The sequence below is a fragment of the Schistocerca serialis genome, chromosome 2 (assembly GCF_023864345.2).
Source record: "Schistocerca serialis cubense isolate TAMUIC-IGC-003099 chromosome 2, iqSchSeri2.2, whole genome shotgun sequence".
NCBI classification, from domain to species: Eukaryota; Metazoa; Arthropoda; class Insecta; order Orthoptera; family Acrididae; genus Schistocerca; species Schistocerca serialis.
The window spans coordinates 397,162,360-397,175,999 of NC_064639.1; the positions used below are offsets into that span (position 1 = coordinate 397,162,360).

The following is a 13,640-nucleotide window of genomic DNA, read 5'->3' on the forward strand; positions in this document are numbered from 1 at the left end:
CGGCAATAGATCCCGTGTCAGTGAAGTGCAGTGTGATATAAGCCAAACATCAGTTTGTAGAAGTACATTATGAAATAAAATAGGAGCGAGGAAAACCGACCACTGAAGTTACTTCAAAACAAAACATCTCGCGTCTTGTGTAAATAATACTTTTCTTACAGTAGCAAAGATAGAATTTATGCCAAATCACCTGTTTGTTATAATGTATCCCTAATTTGTTGTCCTATGGTCCTCAGCTGCGTCTAATATTATGCTGAAATTTTCACGTTAGGTCCACCTATAAACAACCATAAAAACTATTTTTTTTCATGCCACACGTGTTTGCCTCTTTGTTTTCTGAAAGGCATCGTCAGTGGCAAGGTTTCTAGATGCTGTTCTACATGTGTTCTTGTTTTATTGGTTTTACAGCTGTTCTTCTGCTTCCTGTCATTCATATTTTCATTAGCACAGCAATAATAATACGAACACACGTTTACTTCATGTAATGTTTTGACTGTTACAGTGCGCTAACGCACATTTTACAACACAAAAGTGCAACGCGTATCGCATGATACAACTCGTTTTTTTTTTCAGTCGTTTGTAGAGCTACCTAACGTGTAAATTATCAACACAATGTCGTTATTGTTGTGTTCTTCTGTCCTAAGACTGATTTGATGCAGTTCTCCATTCTATTCTTCAAGTGGAAGCCTCTTCATTCCGCAGTAACTACTTCAACCTACATGTATTTGAACCTCATTGCGACATTGATGCGTCGTAGGTTTCCCTCTATAATTTTAGTCATCACACACCTCTCTATTACCAAACTGACTATTCCTCGATACCTTAGGATTTGTGCTGTCTATCTGTCCCTTCTTTTAGTCGAGTTGTGCCGTAAATTTCTTTATTCCCCAGTTCGATTCAGCACTCCATCATCAGTTGTTCGATCTACGCATCTGATCTTCAGCATTCTTCTATAGCACCACATTTCGAAAGATTATATTCTCTTTTTATTTAACTGCTTATCGTCCACATTTCACGTCTGTAGAAGGCTACACTCCAGACAAATACCTTCAGAAAAGACTTCCTAGCCGTGAAATTTATATTAGATAACAAAATCCTCTATTCCAGAAACGCCTTTCTTGACTTCGCTATCCTACATTATACATGCTCTCTACTTCGGCCATGATGTTATTTTTCTGCCCAAGCAGCAAAACTCATGTAGTACTTATAGTGTCTCATTTCCTACTACAATTTCGTCAGCAGTGACAGTTAATACGGCTACATTCCTACCATTATTTTACTTTTGTTGGCATTCATTTTATAATCTCTTCCCAAGACTCTATCCGTTTCGTTCCAGTGCTGTTGTGAACCTTTTACCGTCTCTGACAGAATTATAATACCAATGGCTACCCGCTAAGATTTTAGTTTTTCTCTCTGAGCTTCATTTGCCTTTCCAAATTTCTCGTTGGTTTCCTTTACTGCTTGTTCAGTGTATAAAGTGAATAACGTAGATGATAGGCGACGACCCTGTCTCACTCTCTTCTCAATTATTACTTGCGTTTCATTCCCTTCGACTCTTACAACTGCACTCTGGTACAACTTGTAAATAACCATCCGCTCCCCGTATTTTATCCCTGCTTCAAAGTTTTGTGCAATCAGCATTGTCAAATGTTTCCGTAAATCTACAAATGCAGTAAATGTAGGTGTGTCTTTCATCAGTCTATCTTGTAAGATAAGACCCAGCGAAGTATCGTCTCAGGTTTTTATATTTCTCCGGATCTTACCAATTTTTTCATTCTCCTGCAAATAATCCGTGTCGATATTTTACAACTGTGACCTATTAAATTAATAGTTCGGTAACACACCTGTCACCACAAGCCTTCTTTGGAACAGGAATTATTAAATTTTTCTTGAAAGCCGAGGGTATTTCGTGTGTCTCATACCTGCTGCACACCGTGTGGAATAGTTTTGTCGTGCTGCAGTTCAGCTAAATGTATGACGTAGTGAACAGAGAGAAGACCATTTTTACGTTCGTAGCTCGTAGCTGTCATTGATGCGGCAGTATAGTTATTTCTTTCTTTTGAGTAGAAGCTTGCGTGAAGTTAAATGATGGAAGACAGAGGTCAAAGTCCTGTAGAAGTCGAGGACATTAAGAGCTGGACCTGAGAACAGATCTGGATTAAGGGCAAAAAAATACGACCGAGAGATTTTCAAAATGACAGTCACGTCATACGATATTTTGGGAAACTTTGGAAAACCTGCCCCATCGAATCCGTATCCGTTGGGTAAACCAGTACGCTACTGCGCGAAGGTGTCACTCGATGTACACATGAGACATTCTAGTTTGCGATCATTACAATGTGTTGTTAATGTGTGGCAGAGATCGTTGCAATAAGTAAACAATTGACTTCAACATATGACGAGGTACGTATCATGTGTGAGGAAGATAATCTTCTGCTGATGCACAGCGTCATTCTGGCGAAGGGCGGATTTATTTTAGAATGAATTTTACATTCTGCAGTGTATTGTGCTCCTTGGCAGATTAAAACTCTGTTCCGGACCGAGTCCTTATTAACCTCTCGCGGGCAAGTGGTCTACTCCCTGTGCTACCGAAGCACAATTCACGACTCGTCCCCACAGATTTACTTCCGGTAGAGGACTTGCCCACACAGTATTAATCTGCCAGGAAGTTTCAGTTTATTCAAATCAAATGTTCAAATGTGTGTGAAATCTTATGGGACTTAACTGCTAAGGTCATCAGTCCCTAAGCTTACACACTACTTTAACTAAATTATCCTAAGGACAAACACACACACGCCCATGCCCAAGGGAGGACTCGAACCTCCGCCAGGACCAGCCGCACAGTCTATGACTGCAGCGCCTTAGACCGCTCGGCTAATCCCTCGCGGCTTCAGTTTATTACACGACTGCGTACTGAAAAGTAATGTCTCCGAATTTTTTATCTGAAAATTCTTAAAGCTCCTTGCACTAAATAAACGTTATTAATATTGTACATCTTTCTTATTCACGCCTTCGTATTTGTTCCCCAACGCCCTGGCGACAAACGCATTTCTCCCAGCGCTCACCTGTTTGTTGAGACTGTCACTGTAGAATGTTTGACATACGTAAAATGTAATCGCAGTTGCCAATATGGACAACCATTAGCTGTATAACTGAACGACGACAAGAAAATTTGTACCAGACCGGGACTCGAATCCGGACTTCCTTATGGCGACCGGTCCACCCTACCATTGGGCTATCCAAACACGACTCTAGGTCAGACCCAGACATCCATATGTCGTTAACGATATGTCATTGTCGTCGCCGTAGTGCCTGTTCCTATAGACATGTATGCGTCTCCGAAGGGACTTTGTATCGTATAATCTGATAACACAAGCATTGCAGTATCGTAATGTTTGACTTTGTTGAGCCGGCCTCAGTGGCCAAGTAGTTCTAGGCGCTACCGTCTGGAACCGCGCGACCGCTACGGCCACAGGTTCGAATCCTGCCTGGGGCATTTCTGTGTGTGATGACCTTAGGTTAGTTAAGTTTCAGTAGTTCTAAGTTCTAGGGGACAGATGACCTCAGAAGTTAAGTCCCATAGTGCTCAGAGCCATTTTTTTTTTTTTTTTTTTGTTTTTTTTTTTTTTTTTTTTTTTTTTTTTTTTTTTTTTTTTTGTTGCACCGCTTCACCACTTTCAAGGGGAAGTCTTCGGAGGTGTTGTTTAAGTTTTGGGATAGCGGTTCTTATGGAGGACGATCGATGACAGTGAACCAAAGGATTGTTGCGAGTGTCACAGCGCTCGTGTGTGATCTGGCTTTGTCATGCTACTAGGAGAAGGTGCCCCATGTGTGGACGATCTCTTCGAATTCGAAACTCGATTACAACAAAGTGCTGGACCTGAACGGGATTTTCCAGCTTTCTAGAAATACAGCGTAATGAATACAACACGCTGTTCCTCACTCATCGACACCGTTGCGTTACACACCGCCATGTTAAACGCTACAATTGGGAGCCCTCTAACGGCAGAGTGTTGAAACTTTGTAGAGACGATGAATAAAGTAGTAGAATGTTAATAATGGTTGTTTTAGCTCAACAGCTTTAAGGGGGGTAGGACGTCAAACGGGCCGACTTGGAGCAGGAGAGGCATCACAGGGTATTTTAATTTCCAGTGTCTATACTTTTACAAATAAATTCATAAAACTTTGTCAGCATCACGAAGGATTCATGATTCACACTCATTGCAGTGAAAGTTCGAAAACGAAGTAATTTTTTCGCGTGTGAAATTTCATCATTTTTTCACTTACTAGTGGCTGCATTTGTTGCTATATGCACACTTTTGTTCATAAGTTAGAGAGATCCTTCGATGAATTTTGTACAGCATACATACGATACTTACAAATGTATGAAACTCTAGAATTTATTTAGTTTATGAAAAAAGGAATGAGCTGCTATATTTTAAACTTCATCTCTAGAAAAGACACAAGTTTTGTAACTTCCTGGCAGATTAAAACTTTCTCTACCAAGGTAGGAGACGAGGTGCTGGCAGAAGTAAAGCTGTGAGGGCGGGGCGTGAGTCGTGCTTGGGTAGCTCAGTTGGTAGAGCACTTGCCCGCAAAAGGCAGAGGTCCCGAATTCGAGTCTCGGTCGGGCACACAGTTTTAATCTGCCAGGAAGTTTCATATCAGCGCACACTCCGCTGCAGAGTGAAAATCTCATTCTGGACAAATTTTGTAGTTAATTACCTCAATTTTTACCACAGTTTTTAATAGATTTTGAAAATTCTGGAGTTTCATACACCTTTGAGTATGGTTTACATGCTGTGCAAAATTCATCGAAGAATCTCCCTTACTTATGAAGAAAAGTGTACCTAAAGCAACAAATGCAGCCATTAGTAAGTGAAAAAAATGATGAAATTTCACATGTAGAAAAAAATTACTTCGTTATGTTTTTGAACATCCACTGCTATGAGTGTGAATTTTGAATCCTTCCTGGTCATGCTGACAAAGTTTTATGAATTTGTTTGTAAAAGTATAGACAGTGGAAATGAAAATGTCCTGTGGTGCCTCTCCTGCTCCAAGTCGGCCCGTTTGAAGTCCTACCCCTCCACCCCACCCTTAAAGAGTTTTAATGTAAAAATTCGGAGTCATTGCTTTGCAGCACGTCCTAGTACATTCGAGATGTTTCAAGATGTTGAAGAATTTCGTTGATTTGGTGAGGCCTGTGAACTTTGCAAAAGGGAGATGCGGCTCCTTGCGTAATGACTTAAATCGCCATGCAGCGTACGGGAATGCTTTGCCGTGTAAGAAGCGTATTTTACAACCGTGACATAGGAGACGTAATATTGACTGTTGTTGTTGTTGTTGTTGTTGTTGTGGTCTTCAGTCCTGAGACTGGTTTGATGCAGCTCTCCATGCCACTGTACCCTGTGCAAGCTGCTTCATCTCCCAGTACGTACTGCAGCCTACATCCTTCTGAATCTGCTTAGTGTATTCATCTCTTGGTCTCCCTCTACGATTTTTACCCTCCACGCTGCCCTCCAATACTAAATTGGTGATCCCTCCATGTCTCAGAACATGTCCTACCAACCGATCCCTTCTTCTAGTCAAGTTGTGCCACAAGCTCCTCTTCTCCCCAATTCTATTCAATACCTCCTCATTAGTTATGTGATCTACCCATCTAATCTTCAGCATTCTTCTGTAGCACCACATTTCGAAAGCTTCTATTCTCTTCTTGTCCAAACTATTTATCGTCCGTGTTTCACTTCCATACATGGCTACACTCCATACAAATACTTTTAGAAACGACTTCCTGACATTTAAATCTATACTAGATGGTAACAAATTTTTCTTCTTCAGAAACGCTTTCCTTGCCATTGCCAGTCTACATTTTATATCTTCTCTACTTCGACCATCATCAGTTATTTTGCTCCCCAAATAGCAAAACTCCTTTACTACTTTAAGTGTCCCATTTCCTAATCTAATTCCCTCAGCATCACCTGACTTAGTTCGACTGCATTCCATTATCCTCGTTTTGCTTTTGTGGATGTTCATCTTATACCCTCCTTTCAAGACACTATCCATTCCGTTCAACTGCTCTTCCTAGTCCTTTGCCGTCTCTGACAGAATTACAATGTCATCGGCGAACCTGAAAGTTTTTATTTCTTCTCCATGGATTTTAATACCCACTCCGAACTTTTCTTTTGTTTCCTTTACTGCTTGCTCAATATACAGACTGGTCTCTGTACAAATTGTAAATCACGTTGGGAATCACCTCAGAAGTCATCAACCGACCACGGCATAACAGCCCGGATAATTATAATGGACATGAAATTGTAAATAGCCTTTCGCTCCCTGTATTTTACCCCTGCCACCTTCAGAATTTGAAAGAGAGTATTCCAGTCAAAAGCTTTCTCTAAGTCTACAATTTCTAGAAACGTAGGTTTGGCTTTCCTTAATCTTTCTTCTAAGATAAGTCGTAGGGTCAGTATTGCCTCGCGTGTTCCAACATTTCTACGGAATCCAAATATTGACTACATGTATGCTTGAAAATCAGTGATACATGTATGCTAAAAAATCAGTGATAGAGGTGTGTCAGATATGTAGAGAGGAGGCGGGGTGGGTACGCACGAGTGCAGACGCCGTCGGCGGAGCGCAGCGGCGGCCGGCCCGGCTGGAGCACGCAGAGCAGGCCGGGCCCGCAGGAGCCGTAGAAGCCGTAGGGCCCGCCGCAGGGCTGCGCCTCGGCGCGCGCGCACACGCGGCAGCAGCCGCAGGCGTCCCACACGGTGCCCGCGCCGCCCGGGCACTCCGCCGCCGCCACCGGCTCGCACTCGGCGGGCGAGCACACGCACGCGGGCCCCGGCGCCGCCACCAGCAGCGCCGCCCACGCGGGCGCCGCCAGCACCGCCAGCACCACTTGCAGCTGCAGCCGCGACCGCATCTTCCTCCGCTCACGCCGCCCGCTCCGCCACAGTCACATCCTCGCGACGCGCACCCGCCGTCACAGTACCTGCCGCTCTCACTGCCGCCGACTACGCCCGATATCTGCGCACTTCCGCTCACTGTACGTTCTGCACAGCCACCAAACTCTGTCGGCAGTTACCACCTGCAGACGATTCTACTCACGTATACATCGTGTACCTGCTTCCTCGCCTGTACTGTCTCTTACGTATACACCTCAGATTATCATCTCCCAACTCGACACAAACAATAATTCCTCTTTTTTTATTTCTATTTCTTCCAATTCACTCGAAACTAGCTACATTTAGTTCAAAACAAAACGTGATACTTGCAGCCTTCCACCTTATAGGAACAATTCTTCTGAAAGCAGTCGTATCAAAAACAGCTGACGCAACAGTGTTTCTTCCAACAGGCAGTCAGTCTTCTCAAGCCTCCACGACGTCGCAACAGTCCAGAGCAAATCTTATAAAATTATAATTTTCCCTCCAGTAGGCGATTCTTTCGAAACGCAGTCTTATAGTCGCTGAAGAAACACAGCCAGCTTTCCACCAAAAAGGGATGAGAAATTTTGACAGTATTATCTCGATGCCATTCTCTAGCAACAGCTGCTGCGACGAAGCCAGTAAGCAACCGGAGATGTCAGCATCTTGTACTGCTGCCGATAGTCCAACAGTTGCTGCGAGCGTCCTCGAGTAATAGACTCTCGTAACGAGTTTATCGAAATTCTGCAACCTCCCAACAGCTTAAGTAATGCAGTCAGTAATTCATATCCAATATGGAAACTAACAGAATCTTCAGCTCAAAATTAGTTTCAAACCTGCAGCTGTCCAGCTCAGATATATAACAATGTTAACCTTGTATTTTCTCAACAATGTTTTTTCTCAGTAGCGAACGCAAGAACCCAGTATTTCACCAATTACGCCGTCTGCTATACGTCCCCATACGAAAGTCACTACAAATAATACAACTGAATGGCTACAGCAGCTTTGCTCGAGATTAGACAGCCGACTCTTGCAACAAGTCTCTTTACGGAAGCTTAACTGAATAACCTGAACGTCTCTCTCCAGTTAAGGTTCCAAATACGCAGTCGGTACTTTAGTCTTGTTGAGAATCACTACATCACAACGCTAACGACAGAACACTATTGCTATAGCCGCTTTCCTAGACCTTGTCGAGTTGTACTGTTGGTATGTGTTTAACGGTACACTGATAGTCTTACAAAGGTAAAAGTAACACAGCCAGTAATTTGTCTAATTAAGAGGCAACGTAGTTCTGTTCTTGGTTTCTGATAACTTTGTTGTGATGTATGATTTCACCTGCTCTCCGCAGACCTAAGAAATTGACACTCGCACTGCACTGTTAAATTTCATACGACTTACGGCTCGACAGTTTGAAGGACGTGACACGTACAGCAGTCACTACTACAGTCGAGCAAATTAGGGCATTCTTATACTTCTCAATTTCAAATTCACCTTCGAGACATCTCTGTTAGAAATTATTTATCCGGACATACGGAAAGAAGTCGGCTCCGTAACTACTATGTCACTATATGAGTGGTCATTAGCGCGAACTGCAATGCAAAATCTCTACAGCCCCGTGTGCACTTGGAGACTGTGGGAAAAGAATAGAGACCGCGCGCAGCGAAGTGGTCTGGTAGGCTGACCACTTGCGATCATTGAGGACGCATGGGCGCCATCCCGCGCAGGTGTCGGGACAGAGCGCTAGGTGTGCCGGCACGCGGAGGGCTACCGGGGTTGGTCGGAGCTGCAGCTACGTTCTCGCGCTGCCAGCCGGCCGGGGACCGCGGCGCCACTGGCCGCGCCACACGCCGGCCACCGCGACGCCGCGCGGGCCATCCCCTCCCCACCCATCGGACTTACCAGTGCGCATGCGCGATAGACCCACTGCCAGCTCCACGCGTGCGCAGTAGCCCGCTACTGACCCTTTACTAGCGCGCGACCAGGAACAGGGGCGGCATCTCCGAACTAACTCGCAGTAGGTTCCACTTCCACTTACACCGACTACATTGGCGGCAAAAAGGATCTCTGAAAAAAACCTGACATTAATTTGACGAAATATTTATTTTGTTACCGATAGATCTGTACCTACAGATTGGAAAATTGCACAGGTCGCACCCGTGTTTAAGAAGGGTAGTAGGAGTAATCCATCGAACTACAGACCTATATCATTGACTTCGGTTTGCAGTAGGGTTTTGGAGCATATACTGTGTTCAAACATTATGAATCACCTCGAAGGGAACGATCTATTGATACGTAATCAGCTTGGTTTCAGAAAACATCGTTCTTGTGCAACGCAGCTAGCTCTTTATTCGCACGAAGTAATGTCCGCTATCAACAGGGGATCTCAAGTTGATTCCGTATTTCTAGATTTCCGGAAAGCTTTTGACACCGTTCCTCACAAGCGAATTCTAATCAAGCTGCGGCCCTATGGGGTATCGTCTCAGTTGTGCAACTGGATTCGTGATTTCCTGTCAGGACGGTCGCAGTTCGTAGTAATAGACGGCAAATCATCTAGTAAAACTGAAGTGATATCAGGTGTTCCCCAGGGAAGCGTCCTGGGACCTCTGCTGTTCCTGATCTATATAAATGACCTGGGTGACAATCTGAGCAGTTTTCTTGTTCGCAGATGACGCTGTAATTTACCTTCTAGTAAGGTCATCCGAAGACCAGTATCAGTTGCAAAGGTATTTAAAAAAGATTGCTGCATGGTGTGGCAGGTAGCAGTTGACGCTAAATAACGAAAAGTGTGAGGTGATACACATGAGTTCCAAAAGAAATCCGTTGGAATTCGATTACTCGATAAAGAGTACAATTCTCAAGGCTGTCAATTCAACTAAGTACCTGGGTGTTAAAATTACGAACAACTTCAGTTGGAAAGACCACATAGATAATATTGTGGGGAAGGCGAGCCAAAGGTTGCGTTTCATTGGCAGGACACTTAGAAGATGCAACAAGTCCACTAAAGAGACAGCTTATACTACACCCGTTCGTCCTCTGTTAGAATATTGCTGCACGGTGTGGGATCTTTACCAGGTGGGATTGACCCGGGACATCGAAAGGGTGCAACAAAGGGCAGCTCGTTTTGTATTATCACGTAATAGTGGAGAGAGTGTGGTAGATATGATACGCGAGTTGGTATGGAAGTCATTAAAGCAAAGACGTTTTTCGTCGCGGCGAGATCTATTTTGAAATTTCAGTCACCAACTTTCTCTTCCGAATGCGAAAATATTTTGTTGAGCCCAACCTACATAGGTAGGAATAATCATCAAAATAAAGTAAGAGAAATCAGAGCTCGAACAGAAAGGATTAGGTGTTCGATTTTCCCGCGCGCTGTTCGGGAGTGGAATGGTAGGGAGATAGTATCATTGTGGTTCGATGAACCCTCTGGCAAGCACTTAAATGTTAATTGCAGAGTAATCATGTAGATGTAGATGTACTACTAGTCTCGAACTGGGACAATCTTTAAATGGGTATTGTTCACTTATAAGAATCAAACATCACTATTTTTTTTTTTTTTTTCACTGAGAGGTGGAGCCCCTCCACGCCCACACCGGCATGATGGCCAACTCAAAAGGTCTACTGCCATCTGTGCATAAAGGGTTAGTGTTCGTTAATGTGAGGTGTCGCAGGATGTGGGTGCTGCGATGTTCGCGTACGTCTGGCTAAGGTTAGCCATTTATAACCGCTCATATGGAGATAGATAGGTCGAAAGTCGAACGAAGGATAGCTGTTTGAAGGGCAGAGGGAAAAAAGTGGCAAGGTAAGCGCCAAGGGAGAAAAAAAACTCTGCGATTGCTAGGTCGGGTAGTAAGAGCAGTAGTGGATGTCTTGCTGACTGCGATAGGTCATGCAAGGATGGGTTATGTTAGAAGCGGGTATCGTGCAATCGGATACCGTCTCATGCCAAGTTTCGTCATAAGAGATCAGTCCTAGACGGTGCTGCAGCACAGAATGCTGCAGGTTGAGCTGTGACAGCCCCTACCGCGCTGTCAGTGAAGACATCACGCGGGGGAGGGACCAGGTCGTCCGTCGGTGACTGGTGGGCGTGCGTCGAAGCCAAGCGCTCGGAGATGCGAGACCGCGTAGCGGCACCACTCCTCGCTTGTTGGCTGCACAGACAGGCTCAGTGAGGGCCGTGGCTGCGTCTTCCTCGTTTTGTGGATGACGTAGCCTATGTCCTTGAGCGTCCTTATCGCCCTGGTTGCCCACTCTCGGAACAGAGGAGCTGCTCGGAGCCGATGGACTTCGGTGTTGGTGCGGCGCGTTCGGTCTTCTTCTTCCTCGGTGTGTCCGCCGCGGTGTGTCCTTCCGCCGGCTGCCCTGCCAGGGGATCGCCTGCTGCGTCTTCACGGACGACTTAGGAACGCCACCTGCATTAACACCATTTATAGTACTAATTGAAACAATTAGAAATGTCATTCGACCAGGTGGGCCATCTGGGAGCTCAACTGCCGCAGCTGGTTGCATGCCTCCTTCGTCTCTGCGGCCAGGGTGACCTTAAAGGCTGCCCTACCCGCGTCCATGGCGGCTCTGAAGGCCGCAGTCGCCTCGTCCGCCGCGGCCGCTAGCATGGCGCGCATCTCCTGCACTTGCCGTGCCTGCTGCGTAACCGCCGGCGGCCGGTCCCCCGCGCCACTCTCATTGGTGCGATATTCCGGCCGCCTGTTGGCAGTGGGAGCAGCGACGAATGGTCGGTGGTGCTTCTCTTCTTCTGTCACAGGCACGAGCGTCGCGCGCCAGCTCACTTCACGCACCGTGGCGAGTTGCGGCAGTATTTGGCCACATGCCCCTCGGCTTGGCAACTGAAGCACTGAGGCTTAGGGACCATGCCCAGGGGAGAGTCGGCGGTCACGGGGAAGCCTAGGAGCTTCCTTAACCCGAAGATGTCGCCGCCATCCGTCGCAGTATCCACTACGACGACGAACAGCGGCGGCATCTTCCTATTCGTCCAGTTGTGCAAGTTGAAAGTTGCACCCCGGAATCCGGCGCGTGTCAGCCCTTCCGGCCGGTCGGAGTGACCGAGTAGTTCTAGGAGCGTCAGTCTGAAACCGCGCGACCGCTACGGTCGCAGGTTTGAATCCTGCCTCGGGCATGGATGTGTGTGATGTCCTTAGGTTAGTTAGCTTTAAGTAGTTCTAACAAGGGAAGCTCCCCATCGCACCCCCCTCAGATTTAGTTATAAGTTGGCACAGTGTATAGGCCTTGAAAAACTGAACACAGATCAACTGAGAAAACAGGAAGAAGTTGTGTGGAACTGTGAAAAAATAAGCAAAATATACAAACTGAGTAGTTCATGGGAAGATAGGCAACATCAAGGACACTGAAAATGCAGGAGCGCCGTGGTCTCGTGGTAACGTGAGCAGCTGCGGAACGAAAGGTCCCTGGTCCAAATCTTCCATCGAGTGAAAAGTTTAATTTTTTATTTTCAGTTTATGTGACAAACTCTTATGTTTTCATCACTTTTTGGGAGTGATTATCACATTCACAAGAAAACCTAAATCGGGCAAGGTAGAAGAATCTTTTTACCCATTCGCCAAGTGTACAAGTTAGGTGGGTCGACAACATATTCCTGTCATGTGAAACACATGCCGTCACCAGTGTCGTATAGAATATATCAGATGTGTTTTCCTGTGGAGGAATCGGTTGACCTATGACCTTGCGATCAAATCTTGTCGGTTCCCATTGGAGAGGCACGTCCTTTCGTCCACTAATCGCACGGTTCTGCGATGCGGTCGCAAAACACAGACACTAAACTTATTACAGTGAACAGAGACGTCAATGAACGAACGGACAGATAATAACTATGCAAAAATAAAGAAAGTAAATTTTTCACTCGAGGGAAGACTTGAACCAAGGACCTCTCCTTCTGCAGCTGCTCACGCTACCACGAGACCACGGCGCTCCTGAGTTGACAGTGTCCATGATGTTGCCTATGTCGCCCATGAACTACTCAGTTTGTATATTTTGCTTATTTTTTCACAGTTCCACACAACTTCTTCCTGTTTTCTCAATTTATCTGTGTTCAGTTTATCAAGGCCTATCCACTGTGCCAACTTATAACTAAATCTGAGGGGGGTGCGATGGGGAGGTTCCCTTGTAAGTTCTAGGGGACTGATGGCCTTAGAAGTTAAGTCCCATAGTGCTCAGAGCCATTTGAACCATTTGAATTCAGCCCTTCCTGGACCTTCTCCTCGTCGCAGATCCAGGGGAGCCCCCTGATCAGGGCCTTGAATTGCTTCTCGCGCTGTTTCGGCGCTGTCGTCTTCTCCATGCTGGGTAGATCCACAATGTGGGCGGCCACGGCACTCTCCAGTGCGCGTTGGTCGACCGCACTCGCCTCCTGCAGTTGAATGATGGCGCCTGAGTCAAGTGACTCAACGCCTACCTCTTCGCTGCAGCAGCTGCCTATAACATCATATATCTCTGATCGTCTGTTGTATATTTATAGGGTCACGTCATCCTAAAGTGAAAGGCAAAAGTGGAAACGGAAATGAAGAGTTTTTGTATTTACGTAGAAACATTAAAATACTGACAAATCTGTCTACGAGGATCGCTCAAAATATAATGCAACATATTTTTCCTGAATGCAGCTTAGTTTTGTTTAGGATTTATATACATCATGTTATTCCCCATCTTTTTGTCCACAAAACCTTACTTTTTACATGATCTCGGTACAGT

At 45.5% G+C, this 13,640-nt stretch overlaps 1 protein-coding gene across 1 annotated transcript in view; it reads right to left on the bottom strand.

Annotated features, from left to right (window-relative positions):
* The window catches only part of LOC126456018 (serine protease HTR4), a 474,826-nt gene extending 467,904 nt beyond the window's left edge, over positions 1-6,922 (bottom strand). The window contains exon 1 of the mRNA XM_050091774.1: positions 6,610-6,922. Coding sequence (XP_049947731.1) covers positions 6,610-6,922 — 313 coding nt within the window. The remainder of the gene's footprint in view (positions 1-6,609) is intronic.
* Positions 6,923-13,640: the final 6,718 nt, after the last annotated feature.